Raw genomic sequence first — 26,987 nt, forward strand, 5'->3', positions numbered from 1 at the left:
ATGGCGGCTTCTGCGCCGACGCCGCACGGAACTGGCTTTCCAGCAGAGGGGCGATGTGGCTACTATGTGGAAAAGAAGAAGCGCTTCTGCAGGATGGTGGTGGCAGCAGGAAAAAGGTTCTGTGGTGAACACGCTGGAGCCGCGGAGGTCTGGTATCGCCTTACCCTCTCGAGAGTCGGAAATAAGTTTCCTGGTCCGGCACCTCCCCTCTGACAGATTTCTGCTTCAGTCCCCTGGATTTTCCAGCTTTTCCTGTGATAAACGCAGTCCTGGCCTCCCTAGGGAGAGATGATGAGCCGTAGTGAAGTGCAGTGTTTTCTTGTACTAAGTAAAGCGCCAGCAGTGACCCGTTTATCTTGATACCAACTCATGGTAATGCTAGATTTTAGTTTTACGGCAGACTACCGCTTCTTGCCCTCCGCTCACTCTCCGCCTTCCTGATGGGAAATGGTGGTTTAGAAAGAAGAGTGATCAAAGAAGCATCCCAAGGTTTCACTAATTGTGTTTTCATTGTTCCGTGAGTGATAATAACTTCTTGTCAATGCGGTTGAGAGAAACTTTTTAAATTTTTTATTTAGACGTACGGTCTTTTGAAAGCAACTAATAACTACTTTGCTGAAAAGGGGAAGGAAAGATTTAAAAACATGTAAGAATTGACTCTCCTTTTAAAATTGAGAACAGAAAGTGTACAGTTTTTGTTCAATTATACTTATGATTGTATTGTCAAACAACATATTTTTAGTATGTGTGTTTCTTTAGGATATATATGATAGGAAATTTAAAAATCAAGAACAATAAAATGCTAATAGAAAAAGAGCATGTTTAATAGGTTTTAGAAAGATTAAACCAAAGAGACAAGCATCTGATTTTATGCCTTCTGAATGTCCAGTATTATTTACATTATTTTTCTTTGTTAGATGGTTTATCCTTCTAGGCACTATCCAGTACAGATAACCCCAGAACCCCTTCATCTCCTACTGTCCCTCATAGCTATAGCTCTAGTTCATATTTTGATTTGGCTAATATTTGCCTAGGGTGAAGTGTACTGAAACAAGCTTATTCTTGTTTTGGAATGTGAGTGACCTGTGATTTATGGGAACTCTTTGAAGTACACTCTCTGTTGTATTGGCTGGTTTTGAGAGCACCAGCAAACATCCCCTGATTGAAAAATGAACTTTCTGATAGGAGGAGGATTTTGTTCTCACTCTAAGGCCTTACACTTCACCTTAATCAGACACCCAGAGGTGACTGCAGACGGTGACAGTGGTAGAATATGAATAGATCCTTACAGGGTGATCCATATTCCTGGAGAGGAATGACATCATGTTATTAATCCCTTGAAAAAAGACTGCAAAACACTAAGTGGAAACAGTTTCCATGACTATGATTTGGTTTTCAATTTTGGGCATCCTACTGAATCTGTAATTTATGTTATAATTGGATGTATTGTTTCCGTCTTTTTTTTTCTTAAGTGTCATATATGGCTGAGATCACTTGTACTCAGTTTTACCCAGTGGTTCTTAAATGGGGCTGATTTAGCACCCCCAGACAATGTTTGAAGACATATTGGTTGTCACAACTGAAGAGTGTTTCTTGCTTCTAGTGGAGAGAGGCCAGAGATTCTGCTAAACATCCTACAATGGACAGGACGAAAAAGAATTATCCAACCTGAAATATCAGTAGTGCCAAGGTTGAGAAGCCCTGTTTGTAAACCCAAATAATAAATGTTAAAAGTGCTTTTCTCCCCTACTCTATCATTAAGCTTTGGGAGGTTAGTATAGAGTCTTCTCTTTCATGGAGGTTAGACTTTCAAGTCAGCAAATAGGGAAGAATAATGTACTATATTTTCAAAAGATACTGAAAAGTCTCTTAGCATGTTCATGAAATTCTGTGTACATAGTTTCATGAATATGCTGGGAGGCAGATCAGAACTGAAATAAACTGAAAAAGGAATTCTTAATGCTAATCGTGAACACTTAGCATTTACTGTATGAACAGCACCATGCTAAGCAGTTTTGTTTTGTTTTTTTAACCTATTAGCTCACTTAATTTTTACAACCCTTAGGAGGTAAGATATATTATTCTCATCTTTCAGATGAGGCAGTAAGACTACCTCAGATTGTAGAGTTAGGAGCTGATAGTTAGGAGCCTGATAGATAGAACTGGGAGTCATACCTAGGTAGTCTGGCTGACCTTTGGTTTTAACTGTTATGCTATCCTGTTACATACAGATTCATGTCAGTGTTGGGTAGACTTGCCAACACTATTAATTCCTTTTTTTTTCCCTGAGTATATGTAGTTAAATCCGTGTAACTTAGAAACGAACAGGATGTAACTCTTCTATACTAAAAAGTTGCAAAGCTAGTAGAGTAAGGCCACATACCAAATGGTTAAAATACCATATAGACAGTCCCCAACTTACAATGAATGGTTCGACTTATGATTTTTTTGGATTTATGATGTTGGAAGAGCGGTAGGCATTCAGTAGAGAGTGTACTTTGAATTTTGAATTTTCATCTTTTCCGGGGCTAGCGATATGCACTGCTGGGCAGTGGCAGGGAGCCAGGGCTTCAAGTCAGCCACGTTATCATGAGGGTAAACAAGTAATATGCTTACTACCATTCTGTACCCATACAACCATCTGTTTTTCACTTTCAGTACAGTATTCAATAAATTACATGAGATATTCAACACTTTATTATGAAATAGGCTGTTAGATGATTTTGCCCAACTGTAGTCTAATATAAGTGTTCTGATCACATTTAAGGTAGACTAGGCTATGCTACGATGTTCAGTAGGCTAGGTGTATTAAATGCATTATTGACTTAAGATATGTCAACTTATGATGGGTTTATCAGGTTGTAATTCCATCATAAGTTGAGGAAGATCTGTCTTTCTTTGTTTCTGAGATACTTTTTTTTTACTTTTTTTTTCACATTTTAACATCTCTGAAATTCGAATGCTTCTTAAAATCAATGACATGTTATAATTTAAATTGGCAACATTTTTCCTTTCTTAGTAATACCTAAAATAATAGTGTATATTATAGTCAGTGCTGTCATAGATTCAAAATTCCATATGTAGGCCTTTTCTATAACGTGTTTGAAGCTATAGACCCTGGTTGTCCAAAGCATTATTTGCTCAGATATACATAAACGAGCTACACCAAAGGTGTTTTTTTAATTGAAGTGTAGTTGATGTACAGTGTTATATGTTACAGGTGTACAATACAGTGATTCACAATTTTTAAAGGTTATACTCCATTTATAATGATTATAAAATATTGGCTATATTCCCTTTGTTGTACAATATATCTTTGTAGCTTATTTATTTTATACGTAGCAGTTTGTACCTCTTAATCCTCTACCCCTGTACTGCCCCTTCCCCCTTCCCTCTCCCCCCGGTAACCACTAGTTTGTTCTCTATATCTGTAAGTCTGTTTCTTTTTTTGTTATATTAACCAGTTTGTTGTATTTTTTTAGATTCCACATATAAGTGATATCCTACAGTATTTGTCTTCCCTGTCTGACTTATTTCACTTACTATAAAACCCTCCAAGTCTATCCATTTTGTTGCAAATGGCAAAATTCCATTCTTTTTATGGCTGAATAGTATTCCACTGTGTGTATATGTGTGTGTGTGTGTGTGTGTGTGTGTGTGTGTGTGTGTTTGTGTATATATATGTATATATATATACCACATCTTGATCTATTCATCTGTTGATGGACACTTAGGTTGCTTCCATATCTTGGCAATTGTAAATAATGCTGCCTTGAACATTGGGGTACATGTATCTTTTCGAATTAGTGTTTTTGGTTTTTTTGGATCTGTACCCAGGAATGGAATTGCTGGGTCATGAGGTAGTTCTGTTTTTAGTTTTTTGACATTCCTCCCTACTGTTTTCCGCTGCACCAATTTACATTCCCACCAACAGTGTAGGAGGGTTCCCTTTTCTCCACATGCTTGTCAACATTTGTTATTTGTGTTCTTTTTGATGATAGCCATTCTGACAGGTATGAGGTGATATCACATGACACTGGAGATTTTTGTTGTTAAACTCTATGACCTGATTTTGCCAGTGTTTTGTTAATGTCCTTGTAAGGTTTCCTTACCTTGTTTTGGGATAGCATAAGCTTATGATTACACTGAAGTTGTATCTAGTATCTTGATATTTTATTCAAATAAATATGCCTTTTTTTTTTTTTTAATTAGGAAGAAAATGCTCGGAAAAGAATCCTGTGTCCTTTAGATCCAAAACAGTAAGTATGGGTCAGAGAAGGGTTTTTCTGTGCTGGAAACAGTGATTATCACAGTCTTATTTTAAATAATTTTCTCTTTAAATTTAGCACAGTATATGAAGATCAACTAGCAAAACATTTGAAAAAATGTAACTCAAGAGAGAAGCCAAAACCTGTAAGTGTTTGATCAGTAAAACTGAATGGTGAAATGTGTGGTATGTAATGTTTATATATACTTAGTAGATTACAAATGTGAATTTTTAACAAGGAGGCTTAAATATGGCAAATACATTTGAGTGTATATAAGACATCAGATTGTGAATCCACTTAGACTCCTAATTGAGATAACAGAATTTTATGCAAGAAGAGTGGTATTCAGAGAATAATTCCACAGTTTAGTTATTCAAAAATATTTACTTAGTGCCTACTAAATTCATTTCAATAAAATATGATCCCAGCCTTCATGGAAATTACTTGAGACTGGTAAGTAACTTGTAAATAATGGGCATTATTTAATAAGTTCAATGAAAGAAGTAAGTACACATGTGATAAGAGCACATACTTGCATTAAAATTAAATCCAAGGGGTCAAGAAAGGCTTCCCAGAGGGAATAACACTTGAGCTAAGTCTTGATTTGGCAAAGAAAAGAAAGAAGAATCTTTCTAAGTGGAAAGAACTATATGTGCAGAGGCAGAAATTGAGAAACCACTTGAGGTTTTCAAGGAACTTGTACTTATTCTAAAAGATACAGGGAACCATTGAAAGATTGCAAGTGAGGAAATGGTGGGGTCAGATTTATCTCTTAGAGCAATGTGGGAGGATGGCTTGCAATCAGAAGGTCTAGTGAGGGGGGCATTGCTGCAATCCAGGTAGGACATGATAAGAGACTGAATTAAAGAGGATGGAAAGAATATAGATAAATGCAAGAATTATTTATGTAGCAGAATCAATAAAAGTTGTTGACTGATTGGAAATTCGGAGTTGGATATGTGAGTCCGAAACTCAGTAGAGGGGTTGGGCGAGTAATAAAGATTCAGAAGTCAAATACATACAGATCATAGGTGAAGCTTTGGATTTTTAAGTTACCCAGGGTAAGAGATTAGTTAGAACTGGGGGGAAGTTGGGGGACTTGTTTATTCAATAGATATTAATTGAGCACTTACGCCAGACATTGTACCAAGCACCCTGCTTAAAATAACATGAAAATCTAGTGGAAGGGATAGAAAATACAATATTATATGTGTTAAAATAGATTAATTACAGAGTGCTATGGAAGAATAAAGGAGAAGAGCCTAACCCTTTTGGGGGAGGACATAGGGGTTTAGAGAGATGGGAAAGGAGTCAAGGAGGCTTTTCTGAAGGAATGTCATAAGATGAGACCTAAAGGTCAAAGGAGAGTCATCCAGACAAGGAAGAAAACATGGGTAACTCACATGACAAGTATGAAATACAAGGGGAGAGCTGAATAGAAGATGAGAGGTAGACAGGAATTAGAGCATGAGACCAAGGACAGAGCTCTAGGTGACACTGACACCTAAAAGAAACGAGTGATCAGCTGTGTCTAGCATCACAGTGGAGTCAAGTAAGGTAGGGACAGAAAAGAATCCGTTGGGTTGGCTATATGGCAGTTGTTAAAGATCAAAGAGTTTAGCAAAATGCATGTTAAATAGAATGGAGTGGGCAGAAATCAGACTGAAATGATATATGAGTAAATGGAAGACAAGGCAGTAGAAATCTTAAGTGTCAACTATTCTTTTAAGAAACTAGTCTATGAATGGAACTTGAGAGGTAGAATAGCAGTCAGAGAGGAAGGTAGGACAGAAGGAGTGTGTTTTAAAATGGGAGGGACTTCCCTGGCAGTCCAGTGGTTAAGACTCCACGCTTCTAATACAGGGGGCATGGGTTCGATCCCTGGTCAGGTAACTAAGATACCATGTGCCGTGCGGTGTGGCCAAAAAATGAATTTAAATAAATGATAGATAGATAGATAGATAAAATGGGAGAAAAGAGTTTTATTTGTATGCTTAGAGTAATGAGCCAGTAGAGAAGAAGAAGTTGGAAATAGAAGAGGGCATCACTGTTAGTGTGAGGCTCCCCAGGAAGCAGGCAGAAATAGGGTACAAAATAGAGGTCGAAGGGAAGAAATAGCTCTTCCACTTACGTAGATGGGAAGTAGTATAAGATGGATATCAGTTCAGGTAAATTTGAGCTGACAGGAGGTTAATTGAGAAAGATGTCATTTGATAGCTACACTTCCTTGCTGAAGTAAGAGATAAGGTGATTAAGGGAGGTGATGGTATAGTAGGAGATTTGAGGAGAGAGGTAAAAGTTTAGAATTAGAGTTATGCAGAATAATTGCTAGGCATCTTTGAGAGTCAGACTGATGGAGATACTGAATTTGAACTGGCACCAGTCCAAATGACTGAGGAGCTTTGCTTCAGCAGTGTTCAGCAGTTTTAACTTTCAAACTATTGGGAGTTAAAAGTCATATTAGGGCTTTCCTGGTGGCGCAGTGGTTGCGAGTCTGCCTGCCGACGCAGGGGACATGGGTTCGTGCCCCGGTCCGGGAAGATCCCGCATGCCGTGGAGCGGCTAGGCCCGTGAGCCATGGCTGCTGAGCCTGCGCGTCCGGAGCCTGTGCTCCACAATGGGAGAGGCCACAACAGTGAGAGACCCGCGTACCGCAAAAAAAAAAAGACAAAAAAACCCCCAAAAAACGTCATATTAATGCAGGCATTCGGTTTTGTAAGGGTGGGTTTGACAGAGAACCAGATTGTGAAAGATAATGATAACAATGGTACTGAGTGTCCAGACTGGGTGGCATGAAAGGGAAGCCAGAAATTAGCTGAGAAAAAAATAGACTCTTTAAAAGGTGAAACTCTTTAAAAGGTGAAAGAATATGATTAGGAACAAGAGAATCACTATACTTTGTACTAACATAGTACAAAGTTATAGTCAGAGAATGGGCTAATGAAGTTTAAGGTTTCAGAGGTTAAATGGTTCATAGTAACACCAGAATCTAGAGGCCCCCTGAAAGTAGTTTGCCAAAGTGGAGCAAAGGTCATTAGAATTAAAAAGGTCAAGCAGAGCTGTTTGTTGGATGCCTTGAAAACATAGTCAAATTGGCTGAACTTAGTGGAAAGAACAGCTTGGTGTCAAAGTTCTTAATGAATATTGGATAATGACCAACAGATTGATAGTTGACAACTGCTGGGAGAATTAGAAGATGTTTAACAGCCCACTGTTTCTCAGTGGGGGCTTTTGGCATTTCGAGTGGGACAGTCCTATCCTGTGCACTTGAGAGCATCCCTGTTTTTAGAATTCCTGGCTTCTGAGTGGAAGATGACAAAGGCCCTTGTCAAGAAGTATGAAGGATTTGAAATTTAATCTTATTTTCAAGCTAACAAGTTAGCCTACCATAGGATTGTGGATGCTGGAAGAAGATATGAGACTCCTGGGTCAGAGACAAAGGGCTTTATTACTCGCTGCACAGCAAGCAATGTGAGCTTCTTGTCTGCATCAACTCCCTTTGTTCCCTAAGTGCCCTCAAGTTGAAGTGGTCTTGGTGGATGCTGCACATGTTTGTGCACAGCTTGTGTCATAGCTGAAGAAGGCCAAGCTTAGGAAATACATCTTTTTAAATGAGCAGTAAGGAAACCTGCCTCACCTTTGTTCCATAAGTAGACATTTCTTTATTGTATTGTACAATAAGCAGGCCTGCCACTGCTCTAGAAGGAGACACTACTTCTATCTTCCAAGATTGATTGGTATACAAATGTCCTTGCAAAGATAGTCTAGAATAGAGGGGGGTCAATGCCTTTGCTTATAAGACTTACAGAAAATTGAGAGACCTGTAGATAATTGTCTCCCAATAACACCTCTCAGTCATTTTGAGAACAAAATATCCCCATACATTTCCAGATGCCTCCCAAGTGAGAACTAGTAGGACAAATGGCATAAGTTTAAAAAGAAAAATATTTTTACATAAAGATGTGTAGAAGATTGTTTCCTTAATTTCTCTTTCTGACCTTTCATTGTTAGTGCATAGGAATGCCAGAGATTTCTGTGCATTAATTTTGTATCCTGCAACCTTACCAAATTCATTGATTAGTTCTAGTAGTTTTCTGGTGGCATCTGTAGGATTTTCTTTGTATACTATGTATATATCATGTCATCGGCGAACAGTGACAGTTTTACTTCTTCTTTTCCAATTTGTATTCCTTTTATTTCCTTTTCTTCTCTGATTGCTGTGGCTAGGACTTCCAAAACTATGTTGAATAAGAGCGGCAAGAGTGGACATCCTTGTCTTGTTCCTGATCTTAGTGGAAATGCTTTCAGTTTTTCACCATTGAGAATGATGTTTGCTTTGGGTTTGTCATATATGGCCTTTATTATGTTGAGGTAGGTTCCCTCTGTGCCCACTTTCTGGAGAGTTTTTATCATAAATGGGTGTTGAATTTTGTCAAAAGCTTTTTCTGCATCTATTGAGATGATCATATGCTTTTTATTCTTCAGCTCGTTAATATGGTGCATCACATTGATTGATTTGCGTATATTGAAGAACTCTTGCATTCCTGGGTCAAATCCCACTTGATCATAGTGTATGATCCTTTCAATGTGTTGTTGGATTCTGTTTGCTAGTATTTTGTTGTGGATTTTTGCATCTATGTTCATCAATGTAATTTTCTTTTTTGTGTGATATCTTTGTCTGGTTTTGCTATCGGGGTTATGGTGGCCTCACAGAATGAATTTGGGAGTGTTCCTTCCTCTGCAATTTTTTGGAAAAGTTTGAGAAGGATAAGTGTTAGCTCTTCTGTAAATGTTTGATAGAATTCACCTGTGAAGCCATCTGGTTCTGGACTTGTTTGTTGGAAGATTTTTAATTACAGTTTCAATTTCATTACTTGTGATAGGTCTGCTAATATTTTCTAATTCTTCCTGGTTCAGTCTTGGAAGAAATTAAGGAAACAATCTCATTTACCATCTCATCAAAAGGAATAAAATACCTAGCAATAAACCTACATAAGGAGGCGAAAGACCTGTACTCAGAAAACTATAAAACGCTGATGAAAGAAGTCAAAGATGACATAAACAGATGGAGAGATATACCATGCTCCTGGACTGGAAGAATCAACATTGTGAAAATGACTCTACTACTCAAAGCAATCTACAGATTCAGTGCAATCCCTATCAAATTACCAATGGCATTTTTCACAGAATTAGGACAAAAAATTTTACAATTTGTATGGAAAGACCCTGAATAGCCAAAGCAATCTTGAGAAAGAAAAATGGAGCCAGAGGAATCAGGCTCCCCGACTTCAAACTATACCAAAAATCTACAGTAATCAAGACAGTATGGTACTGGCACAAAAACAGAAATATAGATCAGTGGTACAGGATAGAAAGCCCAGAGATAAACCCACACACACATGGTCACCTAATTTATGACAAAGGAGGCAAGAACATGCAATGGAGAAAAGACAGCCTCTTCAATAAGTGGTGGTGGGAAAACTGGACAGCTACATGTAAAAGAGTGAAATTAGAACACTCCCTAGCACCATACACAAAAGTAAACTCAAAATGGATTAAAGGCCTAAATGTAAGACTGGATACTATAAAACTCTTAGAGGAAAACATAGGAAGAACACTCTTTGACGTAAATCTCAGCAGTATCTTTTTGGATCCACCTCCTAGAGTAATGAAAATAAAAACAAACAAATGGGACCTAATTAAACTTAAAAGCTTTTTCACAGCAAAGGAAACCATAAACAAGGCAAAAAGACAACCCTCAGAATGGGAGAAAATATTTGCAATTGAAGCAACAGACAAAAGATTAATCTCCAGAATATATAAGCAGCTCATGGAGCTCAATACCAAAAAAACAAGCAACCCAATCAAAAAATGGGCAGAAGACTTAAATAGACATCTTTCCAAGGAGGACATGTAGATGGCCAAGGGGCACATGAAAGGATGCTCAACATCACTAATTATTAGAGAAATGCAAATCAAAACTACAATGAGGTATCACTTCACACTAGTCAGAAGGGCCATCATCAAAAAAATCTATAAATAATAAATGCTGGAGAGGGTGTGGAGAAAAGGGAACCCTCTTGCACTGCTGGTGGGAATGTAAATTGATACAGCCACTGTAGAGAACAGTATGGAGGGTCCTTAAAAAACTAAAAATAGAACTACCATATGACTCAGCAATCCCACTACTGGGCATATACCCTGAGAAAACCATAACTCAAAAGGACACACGCACCCCAATGTTCATTGCAGCACTATTTACAATAGCCAGGACACGGAAACAACCTAAATGTGTAATGGTGAATGGATAAAGAAGATGTGGTACATATATACAATGGAATATTACTCAGCCATAAAAAGGAATGAAAGTGGGTCATTTGTAGAGATGTGGACAGACCTAGAGTCTGTCATACAGAATGAAGTAAGCCAGAAAGAGAAAAACAAATATCGTATACTAACTCATATATGTGGAATCTAGAAAAATGGTACAGATGAACCTACTTGCAGGGCAGGAATAGAGACATAGACGTAGAGAATGGACATGTGGACACAGGGGAGGAAGGGGAGAGTGGGACGAATTGGGAGATTAGGATTGACGTACATACACTACCATGCGTAAAATAGATAGCTAGTGGGAACATGCTAATAAAGCACAGGAAACTCAGCTTGGTGCTCTGTGACGACCTAGATGGGTGGGATGGGGGGGGGTGTCGGAGGGATATACAAGAGGGAGGAGATATAGGTATACATAGAGCTGATTCACTTCCTTGTATGGCAGAAACACAACATTGTAAAGCAATTATACTCCAATTAAAAAAAAAAGAGAAAGAAAAAAACATGTAGAAGAAAAGTGATGACTACCCCAGTTAGCCCCTCAGTAAGAAGAAAGAATGTTGCCTTTACTTTCAGGTATGCATGGAGGTTATCTTCCTTACCTAAATGTCAGGCTTTAGTTAAAGCAAGCAGGTTGAATACGTGTTCTGGAAACAGTTTGAGAGAAGAAATGAATTTATTAAAAATGGAATACCCCTGTGAATTTCCTGGTGGTCCAGTGGTTAGGACTCGTGCTTTCATGGCCAGTGGACTGGGTTCAATCCCTGGTTGGGGAACTAAGATCCCACAATCCACATGGCATGGGCAAAAAAAAAAAAAAAAAAAGGAATACCCCTGCACAGATTCCATTGCATGCTGGGACACAGTGGAAAGGAAGGGGAGAAAAGTAGTGGGATGACGAGATAAGAGGAAAGAAATGCAGAACAGTGTTTAGTACACTATGTATAACATGAAACCCAGGTAAAATCTTATCACTCGTTTGTTTACTAATAGTTGTAGTTAATTTTCTCTTATAGTTTTGCCAGTCATCCAACAAAATATTCTAATACCTGCTTTCTTCACCTGTTCCACTTAATCACTGGTTTCCGTTATTACCCATATAGGTAAAGGTAGCAGCATACAATCCACATGTTACCTTTCTCCTATCTGCGTAACTAAAGCCCATTGCTATGCATAATGTCCCAGGAGTTGTTTTCACTTTCAAAACAGAATTTGTAAAAATTGTGCTGTTTCATTCATCTATATCTACGTGGTCTAATATGGTAGCCACTAGCCATTAACTATGGCTATGTAACTATTAAAATTTGAGTCAATTGAAATTAAATAAAATTGAAAATCCAGTTCCTCAGTCACACTAGCCGTATTTCAAGGCTAATAGCTACCAAGTTGGCCAGGGTAAATGTAGAACATTTTCATTGTTGCAGAAAGTGCTATTGGACAATGCTAATCTAGATCCTTACCTAGGGTCTCTCTCTCTGAAAATGGACTATAAATATCTCACTATGTTAATTTAAACAACATAATATCACAGGACATTTCTATTTTAATTAGTATTTTAAAATAGAAGAAATCAGACCTAAACCATTGTAATATTTTTTCTTATCTCTGCTTTTGGCCCTGCTGCCTATCTGATAAACAGCCATTTGTAGTTGGGTCTTTGTTTTTGCTTTAACCATTAGCAAAAATGACACAGTCCTCAGTCTATGCTGGAGACAGGTAAAAACTTTAATAAAAATTACTAATGAATTTCTTCAGACTATAAATATTTATTCACATAGCCACCTCACTAGAATGTAAGATCCGTGAACACAGAGATTTTTGTCTGTACTATTCTCCACTGTGGTAAATCCTCAGCACCTAAAGCAAGTTAAGGACCATAGTAGTCACTCAGTAATTATTTAATGAATAAATGAACGGGAGAAAGGGAGGATGGCAGGTACAAAGTATTGGAAGAAGGCACGGATCAGTTTTTCAGCTTAATTTTTGTGAACTCGTCACGTTAATAACGGTATTGTTATGGTTTGGTTTTGTTTTTATTCAGGACTTCTTTATTCAAGATATTAATGCAGGCTTAAAAGATGAAACAGAAATACCTGAACAATTAGTAAGTACTTGACTTTTTAATTTTACAAAGTATTTATGATCATCTCCACACTGTAAATAAGCTGTGTTCCAATTTTTGGAATAAATTAACTATTTTGATTTAGAGTGCATTTTCTTATAGAATCAATGTTATTTATTAGTTCCCAGACCAGCTCACGCCCCATTTTTGTATATAGGTTCCAATTTCTTTTCTCTCTGAAGAGCAGATGGAAAACTTAATTAAGAAACTGAGAAAAGCAAGTGAGGGTAAGTCTGCCTAAATTTGCAAGTTAAATTTTTTTAGAATAATCAGGTGGTATATGAGTTAATTCCACTGTGGTTTAAGAGATATTACTACCATTGTTTAGAGCCCTATGGTTTCATGTTTGGTTGTTTAAGCTTTTGTGCTTTTATTTGGCACAGGTTTGAACTCTACACTTAAAGATCAAATTATGTCCCATCCAGCGTTGCATGATGCCCTTAATGACCCTAAAAACGGTGATTCTGCAACCAAACATCTGAAACAGCAGGTATGTTTAGCCATAGTAACTCTACTAAAAATGGCCTTTTTGTTCATTTGTCAAAGCTAACATTCTGTTGTTTCTAAATATAGTTATTAATGAGATTTTGTTTAGATTATCTTTCAGGGTACAGAATCCCCATTTCAAAAAATGTATATAAAAATATATAAAAATCCTTGGAATGGATATGGTTCTGAGTATTACATGTTAAATATTTAAAAGCAAGAGAAAAGCTTTAAAGCCAAACAAAAATTATCAGTGTGAACATGCTGCCCTATATAGAAATTATCTTGCTATTTTCCCATTTGAGCCGAATGTTTTTGCTCTAGTTTATAAAATAATCTCGTGAAGTTTGCAGGCTTCTATTTTAGGTAACATTGAAAAATTAAAGTTACTTGGTCCAAGAAGATGCTTTGTTGAGTTTGGAGCAGGAAAGGGAAAATTATCTCATTGGGTTGATATTGCCTTAAAAGATGCTGAAAAAGTTCACTTCATCCTAGTAGAAAAGGTGACCACAAGATTCAAGGTAAGTGAAATCATTGTAGTCTATTGGTAACCAAACTTTGTTTGCACTTTTCTTGTTTGGAAAAAAAAAATGATGCTCAGAAACAGGCCTCTTAAAGAAAATGAATTTTTTTGTGTTTATTTGATTATAGCTTTTTATTCTAATTATATTGATGATTTAAACTGAAGGTAAATTTTTTAATCTAAATTTTGATAGTTCATTGATCTGAGTTCTTAAAATATTTACAGAGACAAGAAATTATGTGGAAAGAGCCAAGCTCAAGCTAGGAGTTAAAAGTCTTAAGTCCTAACCTACATCTGAAACTTACCAACTATTTGTTCAGTAAACATTTATTGAGCATACCACAAGCACCTTAATAGATATTGGGTAAAGTCAAATAAGACAACGTCCCTATGTTCTGTTACTTATGAAAGAAGAGACAAACAGATAAATGATTATAGAAAAGGGTTAAAATATGAAAAAAGGTCATACAGAGTACAGTGTAGGTTCAAAGGAGGGAGTGACAAGTTTTACTGCAGAGAAGGGCTGGTGAATGGCTACACAGAAAAGGTGGTGCTTGAGCTATATCTTGAAAAGTGGGTATTTGCTAGATACAGGGTTTCAGAAGCATTCTAGGAAGCAAGAAGAGTGTAACTAAATGCCCGAAACGGCAGGGAGGCATGGAAACATTTCTGTGTGATGGAAGTCCATGGTGCGAAGTAGAGTTCAGCAGTGATGAGATGGGAGAGGAGGCCTAGACTCTGGAAGGGCTCATATTTTATGCGAAGGGAGGAGTTTGACTTTATCCTGCTACAAGCTGGGGGTACAGTGGAAACAAGATTTAATTCTTGTCTTCAGGAAGCTTACATCTAATGGGACAGACTTATAAGTATCTTGGCTCAGTATGCTAAGTGTCTTATGATAGTGATAAGTACCAGATGCTATAGGAGTGTGAAGATAGAGTGCCAGCCTCAGTCTAGTGTGGGTCACTGAAGTTTTCCTGGAGGAGGTGGTAGCTGAGAGGAGATTGAAAGAATATATAAGAATTAGTGAAGTAAATAGAAAAGGGTTTTAAAAGTTCCTCCTAGCAGTACCATTGAAGCTGTGTCAGAAGAGTGTGAACCTTGAATTAGAGAGATTAATAATAAGATCATTATTATCCAGTAATCCAGGTAAGAAATGGGCCAGAGCTAAGGATGTTGCAATGAGATAGAGAGGAATAAAAGAGTGTGAGAAATGTTATGATGTTGGAAGCCCCGAGACCTGGTGACTTGTTATCTATTAAGTGTGAAAGAGGAGTTCTTCTGGTGACCTTTTGTGCCTTAAGTGACTAAGTGGTGTGCTTCCCTCAGATAGGGAATACAGAAGAAGGAAAGGGAAAAATAGTTTGGAGGGAGAAATAATGAGTTCAGTTTTGAATGAACTTGCTGTTGAAGTAGAGCTATTTATTATCTATGAACCTTAATTCCTTCATCAGTGAATTGGGAATTTTTAGAGTTAAAGGAAATAATGTGTACATAATAATTTATAGAATGTTCAAGTCTTATAAAGATGTACAATATTGTTATTTTGGAGTTTTCATCACAGAATATACAATCTTAAATTTTTTTAATTAACAATTCTACTTTTTAAACACTAAAAACTAAGATGGAAAATTATTTGCTGTGAATTTTGAAAACAAATAGAAATCTTTTTTCATAAAGCTTTTGTTCTTTTTTTACATAAAAGGCATTGTTATAATAATGTTCTATTTGCGCAGGTAGATGGCAAACACAGAAAGAAAAATTCAGTGTTTGAGAGACTTCAAATTGATATTCAGCACCTGTGTTTGAGTAAGTTGCATAACTTGCAGTTGCTCGTCCATAAATCATAGAAATTTCAAACTCTGAGGGTTGCTTAGAAATCCAATCCCACAGAACACTGCTTCAGGGAAAACAGAGATTAATCCTTTGTTAATATAGAATGTTATATCTAACATTTAGGTAAATATAAATAGAATTAGGGTTGAAACTTTAAGAAATTGTTTTTCAGTATCAACTAGGAATGAAGTATCATACTAGGGAATAGCTTAAAAGTTTTGAGAATATGTCCTTATGTTGCTTCTTTATCCTGTTTAAATTAATTACTGAGTCTGTTCATACCATACACTAGCCTTCTGCCTATAGTTAACATGACTTTAGCTAAACTATTACAGAAATGAGATAGTTCTCTGCCTAGCTAATATGTAAAAGATACTTTCTGCCTAGCTAATATGTAAAAAATACTTCCTACAATTTTAAATTGTACCAAAGAAAATAACCCATGGACCTCATATTTCATACACACACACACATATCAGTCATACTCTTTAATACCCTTTCTGTACCTTTTGGGTTTCCCTGGTGGCGCAGTGGTTGGGAATCCGCCTGCCGATGCAGGGGACACGGGTTCGTGCCCCGGTCCGGGAAGATCCCACATGCCGCGGAGCGGCTGGGCCCGTGAGCCATGGCCGCTGAGCCTGCGCATCCGGAGCCTGTGCTCCGCAGCGGGAGAGGCCACAACAGTGAGAGGCCCGCGTACCGCAAAAAAAAAAAAATAGTTTTTCATATTATTTAAAATGAAAATATGGGCTTCCCTGGTGGCACAATGGTTAACAATCCACCTGCCAATGCAGAGGACACAGGTTCGAGCCCTGGTACGGGAAGATCCCACACGCCACAGAGCAACTAAGCCCGTGTGCCACAACTACTGAGCCTGTGCTCTAGAGCCCGCAAGCCACAAGTACTGAAGCCCGTGTGCCTAGAGCCTGTGCTCTGCAACAAGAGAAGCCACCACCACAATGAGAAGCCCACACACCGCAACAAAGAATAGCCCCTGCTTGCCACAACTAGAGAAAGCCCGCACGCAGCAACGAAGACCCAATGCAGCCAAAAATAAATAAATAAATTTTAAAAAATAAATAAAATGAAAATAATGCAAACATATGCCAGCAACCTCTTCTGCTAATTTAAATTCAGCCCTGTGACGCAAACCACAGCTGGCCCCTGTAGTAAATAAAATTTGTTTATTGAGTTAATAGTTAATTTAAAATTTTGTTTACTTGGTCTTTTAAAAATGTGTTTGTTTTAAGGTCCTATTGTATAGCACAGGGAATATTCAGTATTTCCTGGTAAACCATAATGGAAAAAAATATGAAAATATACATAAGTATAACTGAATCACTTCGCTGTACAGCAGAAATTAACACAACATTGTAAATCAACTATACTTCAATTTAAACAAAAAGGTATAACTTTAAAATTTGTATTTGTTTTAATACATTTACCAAGTATTCTGTTAGTTTCTATCTTCCTGAAAAATTCTCTCCTGGATCCTTCAGATACATTCCAACGTAGACTGGGTGCCCTCTGTTCCTGGAGCACAATTGTCAACCTTAAAATTCTCTTCATTTTCATCCTGGGGATTCCCTTCACTCTCCTAGGTTGGGATTTATTTTTCCACATCTTATCACACATCTTCCTCTATGGATTTACTGTCTTTGGGGAAAGCACCTCCTCCTATAGCTTCCTGAGAAACAATTGGATTAGAGATAAATTTGAGACCTTGCATTGTCTGAAAATATCTTTTACTTTACCCTTACACTTGATTTGTCTGGGTATTTCTATTTCTAAGAATTTTGAAACTATTACTCCACTAGTATTGTTGTTCAGAAGTTCAGTGCCATTCTGAGTCCTGATCCCTTGTGTGTCATCTGCTTTTTTCTTTACAGAGATTTATAGGTTCTTTTCTTTGTCCTCAGTGTTGTAAATTCTCACAGTGATGTGTCTTGATGTAGTTATATTTTTATCTGTTGTACTGGGCACTTGATGGACTCTTTTGTGTATAGCAGTGATTCTCAACTAGAAGCAGTTTTGGCCCTCAGGGAACATTGACAATGTCTGAGACATTTTTCGTTGTCCTAAGAATGCACATGCTGCCAGCATCTTGTGGATACAGGCCAGGGAGCCTGCTAAACCAGAGACCTGCTAAATATCCTGTAAGGTACAGTATAGCTCCTGACAACAAAGAATTATTGGGGGCCGAAAGTTAATAATGGCAAGGATGAGAAATCCTGATTGAGAGATTCCAGTATTCTCAGCTTTCTGGGAAATTTCCTTGCATTCTTTCTTTCATAATTTTCTCTGCTCCATTTTTTCTTTTCTCCCTTAATGGAAGAACTTTTATGATTTAGTTATTAGACCTCCTGGAATGGTTCTCTACTTTTCTTGACTTTACTTCTCTGTTCTATATCTTTTGCCTTTTTTGTATACTTTCTCAGATTTCTTCAACTTAATTTCTTCTGTCATAGTTTTAATTTCTAAGATTTTTTTTCTCTGAATTTATCTTTGTAACCTGTTCTTTTTTCATAATTAAACTATCTTTGTGAGGATATTAATGATTTTTTTTAGAAGTATCCTCCCTTCATATTGTATTTTCACTAAGTTGCTCTTTTCCATTTGTTTTGGTCTGTCTCTTTCAACTTAGAGGCTCTGCTCAAACATCTGTGCTTTTTGATGGTGTGTTCATAGTGAGGACTGAGGGACTAAGAGCTCTGAGCCTTCAGGTGGAGTTGACGACTCTGAGCTCCAGTTTGGAATGACCTGTCTAGAACATGATCTTTCCTCTTGGGCTGGTCAGGTTCCCCAGAAAAGACTCTTCTGATCACCTGCCTAGAGGGTAAAGGTCTGATTACCAACATTCTGGGACCCAGTGACAAGAGCTTAATCTATACGCATACTCACTTAATCCTGCTATTTTACCACACTTCAACTTTCAACTTCCTATTATCCTTCAACCCAGTGACCTCCTGTTTTACTTGCTTGAGAGAATTAACCTACAGTTTTCCACCAGTTGGTAAAGAGGTAGTCACCAGGTGGCTATGAGGTGAGGATCTGATTACTTGTTAAATAGACTTTGTGCAGGCACACTCTGTTATCAGTAACTAACTCAGCTCTACTTCCAAGGTTCCTGATGCCCCCAATTCCATAAGGGCTTTCTTAGACAACCTTTCTCTTCACCCTGATTGAGGATAAGTTTCTTGAACCACCTTACACAGGCAAACTATTCCAGTTGGTACCAATTTCTTCTCCTAGTATGTGATATCATCTGAAAGCAAGCAACAAAGAATTTGAAATATTTACTAAGGACCTCCATTGGACAATTCACTGTGCTGGGCGCTGTAGCTGGATTTGTAGGGGGAAACATACTTTTCATTTCAGAATCTTAGAAAAAGGAAAATGAATAGGGAGGAAAAAATGGAAGCCATAACTGTGATATACTACATTTTACTGCATTACCTTGTAGATGTCTTTTTTTATTTTACTTTTATACTACTATTATGAATATTTTCTTTTATTCATATTCAGAACAGTGTGAAAGCTAAAATATCTTATCCTTGATTATCAAGATATAATGAAAGCTATATCTTTAGTTTGATTATAATATTGAATATAGTATTCTATAATATAAAGTGTCGGTTGTATTATATGTATTTATCATATATATTAGTTATGCAAAATAAATCTAGTAAGGAAACTTTTCAGTCCTTTTATCAATGGGTAATAATATTTAGCAAAATAAGGCTTCTACAGGGTAAAGTCCTGAGTCAGTATAGAAGAAATAGCATTGGCCTAAAAGTCAAGAAATTAACTCGGGAGTAAAGAACCAGCTGGGTCGAGGTGGGAAGAAAAGGAAGACAGAAAAATTTTTAACTCTGATTCTGGCTATGTCCGTAGCCATCTGTGTTACTTATCAAGTCACTACATCTTTGAGCCTCTTATTCCTAAGCTATAAAGTGAGAATTTTTTGTCTGTGTCTCTTTCAGCCCTAAAATTCAAAGATTCTAATTAGTTCTCTCTTTGGGAGGCCACTTAATGCCTTAATTCACAAGAGAGCTAACTTAGTTCTCATTTCTTTTTATTTCAGACAAGATTCCTTTGCTAAGCAAAGAAAAACTACCTGTGGTAGGAATTGGAAAACATCTGTGTGGTGTGGCAACAGGTATGTAAACATACTAATAATGTCGAGACGAACACATTAAGTTTTAGCTTAACATGGTCTCAAATATTTAAAGAGTCTCTTTTCAGTAGTTTTTATCCTTTGTTTGCAACTGATTAATCTTCATAGTAGCACTGGCCCTGTATTATATCAGATTTAGAGCTTTCCTACTTATCTGCTCATTTTGGCCATTTTGCAGGATGAATTAAAGAGTTTTACGTGTAAATACTGTGTCATATGGAACCTTAAAGTTCGTTGGGTTATACTTCAACCAAAAAGGAAATAAACCATTTATGGAAACTGTATGATTCTATCCCAGAAGCTACTCATTTTTTTAGAGGAGTTGCTTGGGAAGGACTCTGAAACTTCTCCCACTAGAAGATGATTATGTATCAGGATTCTAGGGAACACAAAAATGGAAACATTAAGATGTGCCTTAGCACTTGGATCCATCGGATGTAGCATGATAAAGTAGAAAGAACATGGGCTTTGAAATCAGATAGTACAGGGTTCAACTTTGCTGTATAACCTTGGCAGATTACTTAACCTTTCTGAGCTTTGGTTATCTCGTCTGTAAAACGAGGATAACAACATATAATTTGCCAGTTTACATATAAAGTGTCTGGCACATATCAGTGCTCAATAAATGTTAACTATTGTTATATCTTCTTCTGGCTTCCGCTAATTTCATGTCTACCCATATGGGGAACTTGGAGCCTCCATAAGAGTTATTCAAGTTGGCTGGAGATGACTTTAAGTATTATATATGTGTTGTCCTTCATAGTTTTTAGATGATTTTCACGTACCTTGTCTCATTTAACTCTCATAAAAGCCTTCTGAAGTAAGCCAGTTCTGTCCTGGGGAGGAAACAAAAAATGCTCCTTTACTCCTACCCATCTAACCCAAGTTTCTCAGAAATCTTATCTACACTGGCCATTTCTCATTGTTCCACACACTTTTTCCCTCCTTGATTCACTCTATCTGAATTCTCCCTTCATCACTCTATCATCATCTTAATGAAAAATCTCTGCTATTGTTGCTTACCCTTCTGGAAATTCTGTTTTCTTCTCTTTTGTGACATTCTTTCCGGGTTCTTCCCCTACATCTGTGCCATTCTTTCTGTATATCTCATGGTGTCTTTCCACTACTTGTCCTTTAAATACTAATACTCAGACCCATCTTCCACACACCTAATGTGTCTTTCCCCTTAAAACTATTCAGTAGCTCCCAGTCACCTACACCTTAAAGTCTAAGCTCTTTAACATGACATCCTAGTCTTAATCTGGCCTCTGCCTTCCTCTCTTTGCCACTTTCTGCCTCTATATCTATTGGTCTATACATTCTAACCCTTCCCGTATACTATAATGTGTCCATTTCTAAACTGATCAATTTCTACTCCTTCTTCAGCTCATTGTCACCACTTTCAGGGAACCTCCCTAAATAAGATACTCCTCCTTAGTGTTTATCATAGTTGCCTCTGCATATCTGGAGCTCATTGTATATTAATTTTCTGTTTATATATCTAATTCTGAATGAATTTGTTCAGAATTTATTTATTTATTTATTATTTGAATGAATAAATAATCTTGGCCACAAATGTGCTGTGTTTCCTTGTCCCTTTCTAGGTACGTGGCTTTGTCCCTCAAGTTCTCTGTAAAGGAGGGGGTTGAGATGGATTGCTAAAGCTCCTTCTGATTCTAAAATAACTTCATTCTTTTAATAATTTTTCTGATTATCCCCATTTCTGAAAAACATTTACTTAAGTAAAACAGTGACTGAATATCTTTTGTCAGAAAATAATAGTTTATAAAATAATAGATCAGCTATCGCCTTCTCCAAATAACACGTTCCTGATAGTTTGTTGACTTAAATTCATATATTGTACTATATATACTAGTAAAATATCAGATCATTTACTATTCACTTGTGACATCGTGCGATAATAAAGTTTAAAAATACATATGTTTTTGATTGATCAAACACAGTGTGACATTCTAATCAGACAGAAAATGTGGGTTTTACAGCATATATTTGGAGTCTTTCCAGTATTGTCAATAATATAGCAGTCGTCAGTGGGAAATTATCATAATCATCATAAATCCATTTGTTTAGTTTTTAAGTGGACTATAAATTTTTCATTTTAATATAGAGTTCACTTTTCTCTAAGTTTGTGTTTATTAATCATCATACATCCACAAAGCCTTGCACATGAAAAGCATTCAGTAACTATTTGCTGAATGAATGTATAACTATAGTAAGGCTACTCAGCAAGGCCTACTTTCCACCTTCTGACTCCACTCTTCTCAACTCTTCACTATTTGCTGTGAACATCTTACATTTCAAGACTGACACCTAACATCAACTTAGCAGATGCTTAGCCAATGCCTTTCGTCTTTCTTTCTTTGGGTTCTTTAAGCTCAAAACTTCCCTGGAATGTTAAATATAGAGACATAAATTTTTTCTATACAAGTCGTTTCCTTAACAAGGGTAGGAGAAATGAGAGCAAATTTGAGTAGTTGGACAAAAAGTTTTCCAAATTTTAGATCTTAAGCTTCACACAGTTTTTTTGGGGAAGTTGACTTTATGCAGAATAAATCATTAGAGAAAATGGTACAATAATGAGAAAAGGGCAAATATGAACAAAGTTGATAATACATGAAAGAATTAGTACAAGTATAGAGCTAAGTAAGTTTTTGTTGGGCTTTTAAAAACCATACTGCCTAATAAATGTAAAAAATACTTATTTTTAAAGATGATGTGGTTTGGGGGGCCACATAATTGTGTTTGCAGATCTTGCATTACGATGTTTGGTTGAAACCTATGCTGCCAGTTGTGAGGAAAGGAATGAAGAACCTTTAGCCAAACGCGTAAAGAATGATAAAACAGAAAAAGAAATTAACACTTTGGCCAAGGAAGGAAATGAAAAAAATATCCCAGAGAAGTGGACCCCTGTGGCTGGCATTGTTATTGCACTCTGTTGTCACCACAGGTGTGATTGGAGACATTATGTGGGCAAAGAATATTTCAGGGCTCTAGGCCTTGGAGCAGTGGAATTCCACTATTTCCAGCGAATGAGTAGTTGGGCGACTTGTGGGATGCAAAAAACATCTTTGGAAGCTTCAAATATCTCCACAAAAAGAAAAGATCAACAGAATGATGGCAGTGAAGAGCATGATGATGGAGGATACAGAATCACAGATGACAGCACTGAGAGTTTGCCTGGGTAAGTGACTACTTTGAAATGCACAACACTAGGGCAGAAATACTTTATTATTACTATACTTTATTTTTAGATGAATATTACCAAAAATTCATTCATGAAAATATATTTTACTAAAAAAATATATATGTATATTTTACTAATTTTAGAATAAGTTAAAAGATACACACTTTAACTGTGGCATTAATAAAACATATCTTGGGAGCATGGGACATAGCACATAGTATGTTGTGGGTTATTTAGCAGCTTATCAATGAATAAGACTAAAATAATTTGTTATAAGGTTTTACAGAATTTTAACAATGTGTTGTGTGTGTTTATTCAATTTAGGTTTCTTAATGTTGAAGAAAAGAAGAAAATAGGGCATCTTTGTAAATTGCTGATTGACCAAGGCCGAATCAACTATTTACAGCAGAAAGGATTCAATCCCGCTTTACAGTACTATACAGACCCTCTGGTGTCTTTGGAAAATGTATTGTTAACTGCTTTACCAAATCATTCTTCATCACCAGAAACAACTGCTTAATGGAAAAGAAATTTTGAACAACATCTGTCTTCCACCAAAAAAAATTTTTTAATTGTATTTTTATATTCATGAAAATATAATTTAAATAGCAGATAATATGAACTTTAAAAAATGTGGCCTCATTGAACTTTGGTAATGGCTTTGTTTTTTACTTTAGAAGTCCAAACATTAGAGAATTCACCAAATTCCCAAAGTAATCCTCTTCAGCAGGGCATCTTGAATTATATTATCCATCAGCATTTATAGAGTTTGGTAAAGTAGTAGAGCAGTTGACTTGGTTACCTGAAACACACATAACATGTCAACATGTAACTAGCACATTAACTTTCTATTTGCATTAATTTTGGAAATTTACTTTCTTTTGGTTTTATTTAATACTTTTTATTTTTCAAGTTCAAGATGTAATAATCAATTGTCAGTTTATAACAAGGACCAATCTGAGAAGTTGGTTTATGTATGGATTTTTTGTCCAGGCAGATCTAGAAAGAATAATTAATTGTGATTATTTGTTTCTACTGCAAACAAATTCAGAGATGTTCACAATCAATTAATGAATTCACCTTCAGATTTCAAGAGCCATACCTGTGTTTAAATATTATCAGAATTTGTCCATGACAGACACCAAAACTAAAAATATATATATATATATATATATATATATATATAATTTTTTTTTTTTTTTTTTTTTTGCGGTACGCGGGCCTCTCACTGTTGTGGGCTCTCCCGCTGCGGAGCACAGGCTCCAGACGCACAGGCTCAGTGGCCATGGCTCAGGGGCCCAGCCGCTCCACGGCATGTGGGATCTTCCTGGACCGGGGCATGAACCCGTGTCCCCTGCATCAGCAGGCAGACTCAACCACTGTGCCACCAGGGAAGCCCCTAAAAAGATATTTTCAAGGAAAAAAACTATTTCACTTCATTTTTTAAATTAATTATCTAGTGAGAACTTCTAAAAAGATACTTGTAAGCCTAATTCACAAATTAAATTGAAATTTGCAAATAACTTCTGAAGTTAATTAGGTGTCATATCTTTTAAAAGGTCATTTTTACATATACAAGAACAAATATATTCTCTCCTGTTTGGGAAAATAATTTGGAATAAAGTAGAAATTAGATAGTGATACCAAAAACCTCACTTTCGGGCCTCATTTAGCTCATAAGCAGTTTCTATGCACAAGAAAACATTAAACCAAACATATGGTAAGACTGTTAGTCTTTTCCTCATCTTATCCTTGGTTTATTTCTGCCTTATTTGTAAAACTTATCTTAATCATTGTACATTTGCCAAGACAAAGATACAGAATTACTGATTGTAGATATTTGTAATGATATTCTTAGGTAACTATTATTTGTAGGTCTATGATTACCTTAATTATAAATTAGAAGTCTAGCTCATTTTTAGTTTCTGACCTTTCTACTTTAATCTTACATGTCTTATGAGACTGCCTAGGTTCAAATCCCAACCCTACTACTTGATCTCTTTGTGCCTCAATTCCCCACTTAAAATGGGCGTGATGAAGATAATAATAATACCTCACAAGGTTGTTATGAGCATTAAATGAAATAACACATTAAAATGCTTAGAACAGTTCTAAGTACAGAGTAAGTACTCAATAAATATTAACCGTTTTTAATAGTAGTAATTCATAACAATATTTTTAATGAAATAGGCAGACTTGGTTTTATTATGTTTAAGTTGTAACCTTTTTTCTCTTGTTATAAGTTCTGTGTCAAATATTATTAAAATAAGGTAGTTTGTTTAAATTAGCTACTCATGCCCCCAACTCAAGAGAACATAAATGAAGATAATAATACGTCGTTCAATAATTAACCTGATTTTACTCAGTTAGGCAATGCTAATTTGTGTTATACAGTCTGTTTTGCTTCATTCAACAATTTATGCCCAGAAATAAAAGCTATGCTACAACAGGCATTATCTCTGTTATATTTCATAAAACATACACACACACACAATTATACTGATAGAGTCCTGTGGCCCAATGAATGTTTCTGACAATGATACCAAGTCCTCTATGGGAAGATAAGGTTGTTCTTCAACATGCCAGGTGTACCAAGATTATTGTTTTCCCCAACCTTGCTTATTTCCCTTAAGATTACATGAGACAGTGAATACATGGGATATGCATTATAGCTGTTTCTCGACCTGCAGAATTTGCAGGTTCAGCAAACTCCTTGAACTTTAGATTGATCTACACAACTACCTCTTCCTGCATGTCCCACAGATATATCAAATTTACTGTTAAAACTGAAGCTCATGTTCCACTTCTACCACCAAACCAGCTTCTATATTTCATTTCCCCATCTCAGCACCACCATTCATCCAGTTGCTCTAACCAAAAACAGATTCATCCTAGACTCCTCCCTCTTCTCATCTTCAGTCATCAATTCTGTCTCCTGCTTGGCTTTTATATATTTATACTGTACTTTTCAAACCTAGGCCCCAAACTATTACAGCTTTTTTACATATCTTCCTCCAGTCTAACCTCCATGTTACTGTTTCTGTGACCTTGCTACAACAGATCTAATGACCTCTATTGGATGTTGGTAAAAATATTTTCTCCAGCTGAAAATACTCTCATATCTGTTTGCTCAGATTCTACCTGTTCTTCAAAGTAACTATTTGAAGAGGTAACTAAACTCTACCTTTTAACTCAAAAATTCTTCACATTTTAGTGAATTATAAAACCATGTTTTCCATTACTATACTATTTATTTTTTTTATAAAGCTGTTCTTTTAAAATTTATATTTTATTTATTTTTGGCTGTGTTGGATCTTCGTTGCTACATACAGGCTTTCTCTAGTTGCAGTGAGCGGGGGCTACTTTTCCTTGCGGTGCACATGCTTCTCATTGCGATGGCTTCGCAGCATGTGGGATATTCCTGGACCAGGGATCGAACCCGTGTCCCCTGCATTGGCAGGCGGATTCTTAACCACTGCACCACCAGGGAAGTCCTATTATATTTTTTATTAACAGAGAGTTATGTTGTTTGTCCTCTTCCCCTAATCTTGGGTTAAGTTAAAGTCATTCCTTCCTTAGTTAAAAAAGCAACAAAAAAGGTTTTAATTCTAAATTATCAGAGATAAAAGTGATTGAAGCCTATATATCAAAAACTCACATTTTAACTGTTGGCTAAAATCTATGTTCTCTTGATATTTTTCATTCCTAGGCACAGTAGCAAAATAGTTTTCATTCCTAGTCAAAATATTTCTTTTTGCTATTTGTGGATTATTGTAGACAAAGAGGAAATGGCAGGGAAGGTAGTGTTCATGAGTAAACTGACATGACAAACTGATAGATGAGGTAATGAAGCTTTAAGAATTACATCTTCATTCACTTGGTCGTGCTTCAAGTGCTTGACCAAAGAAGTTTATTTCCTGACTCTACTTGAAAGATTTTCAGTATCTTTACAACCTTTCTCTCCAAGCCTTTATCAAAATCGTGAACAGATTAGAATTTCACTTTTTTTTGCTTCAACAATATTAACGAAGAGACCA

At 36.5% G+C, this 26,987-nt stretch overlaps 2 protein-coding genes across 6 annotated transcripts in view; one reads left to right on the forward strand and one right to left on the reverse strand.

Annotated features, from left to right (window-relative positions):
• Nucleotides 1–25,399, forward strand: TRMT13 (tRNA methyltransferase 13 homolog). Of its 5 annotated transcripts, none has more exons than XM_067727026.1 (11): nt 1–147; nt 4,213–4,259; nt 4,347–4,413; nt 12,643–12,705; nt 12,881–12,950; nt 13,107–13,213; nt 13,563–13,730; nt 15,469–15,541; nt 19,653–19,727; nt 22,515–22,947; nt 23,275–25,399. In XM_067727026.1, the coding sequence occupies exons 1-11, from the start codon at nt 1–3 to the stop codon at nt 23,468–23,470; spliced, it is 1,446 nt and encodes a 481-aa protein (XP_067583127.1). In that variant the 3' UTR covers nt 23,471–25,399. The 5 variants fall into 5 exon arrangements, with proteins under 5 accessions (XP_067583127.1, XP_067583129.1, XP_067583130.1 ...); XM_067727027.1 differs by lacking the exon at nt 1–147 and adding an exon at nt 235–372; XM_067727028.1 differs by lacking the exon at nt 23,275–25,399 and having other exon boundaries at nt 22,714–22,902.
• Nucleotides 23,500–26,987, reverse strand: part of LRRC39 (leucine rich repeat containing 39) — a 20,112-nt gene continuing 16,624 nt past the window's right edge. Inside the window, exon 9 of the mRNA XM_067727035.1 lies at nt 23,500–23,752. Coding sequence (XP_067583136.1) covers nt 23,697–23,752 — 56 coding nt within the window. The 3' untranslated portion in view covers nt 23,500–23,696. The remainder of the gene's footprint in view (nt 23,753–26,987) is intronic.

This window comes from Pseudorca crassidens, chromosome 2, assembly GCF_039906515.1.
Source record: "Pseudorca crassidens isolate mPseCra1 chromosome 2, mPseCra1.hap1, whole genome shotgun sequence".
Taxonomy (NCBI): Eukaryota; Metazoa; Chordata; class Mammalia; order Artiodactyla; family Delphinidae; genus Pseudorca; species Pseudorca crassidens.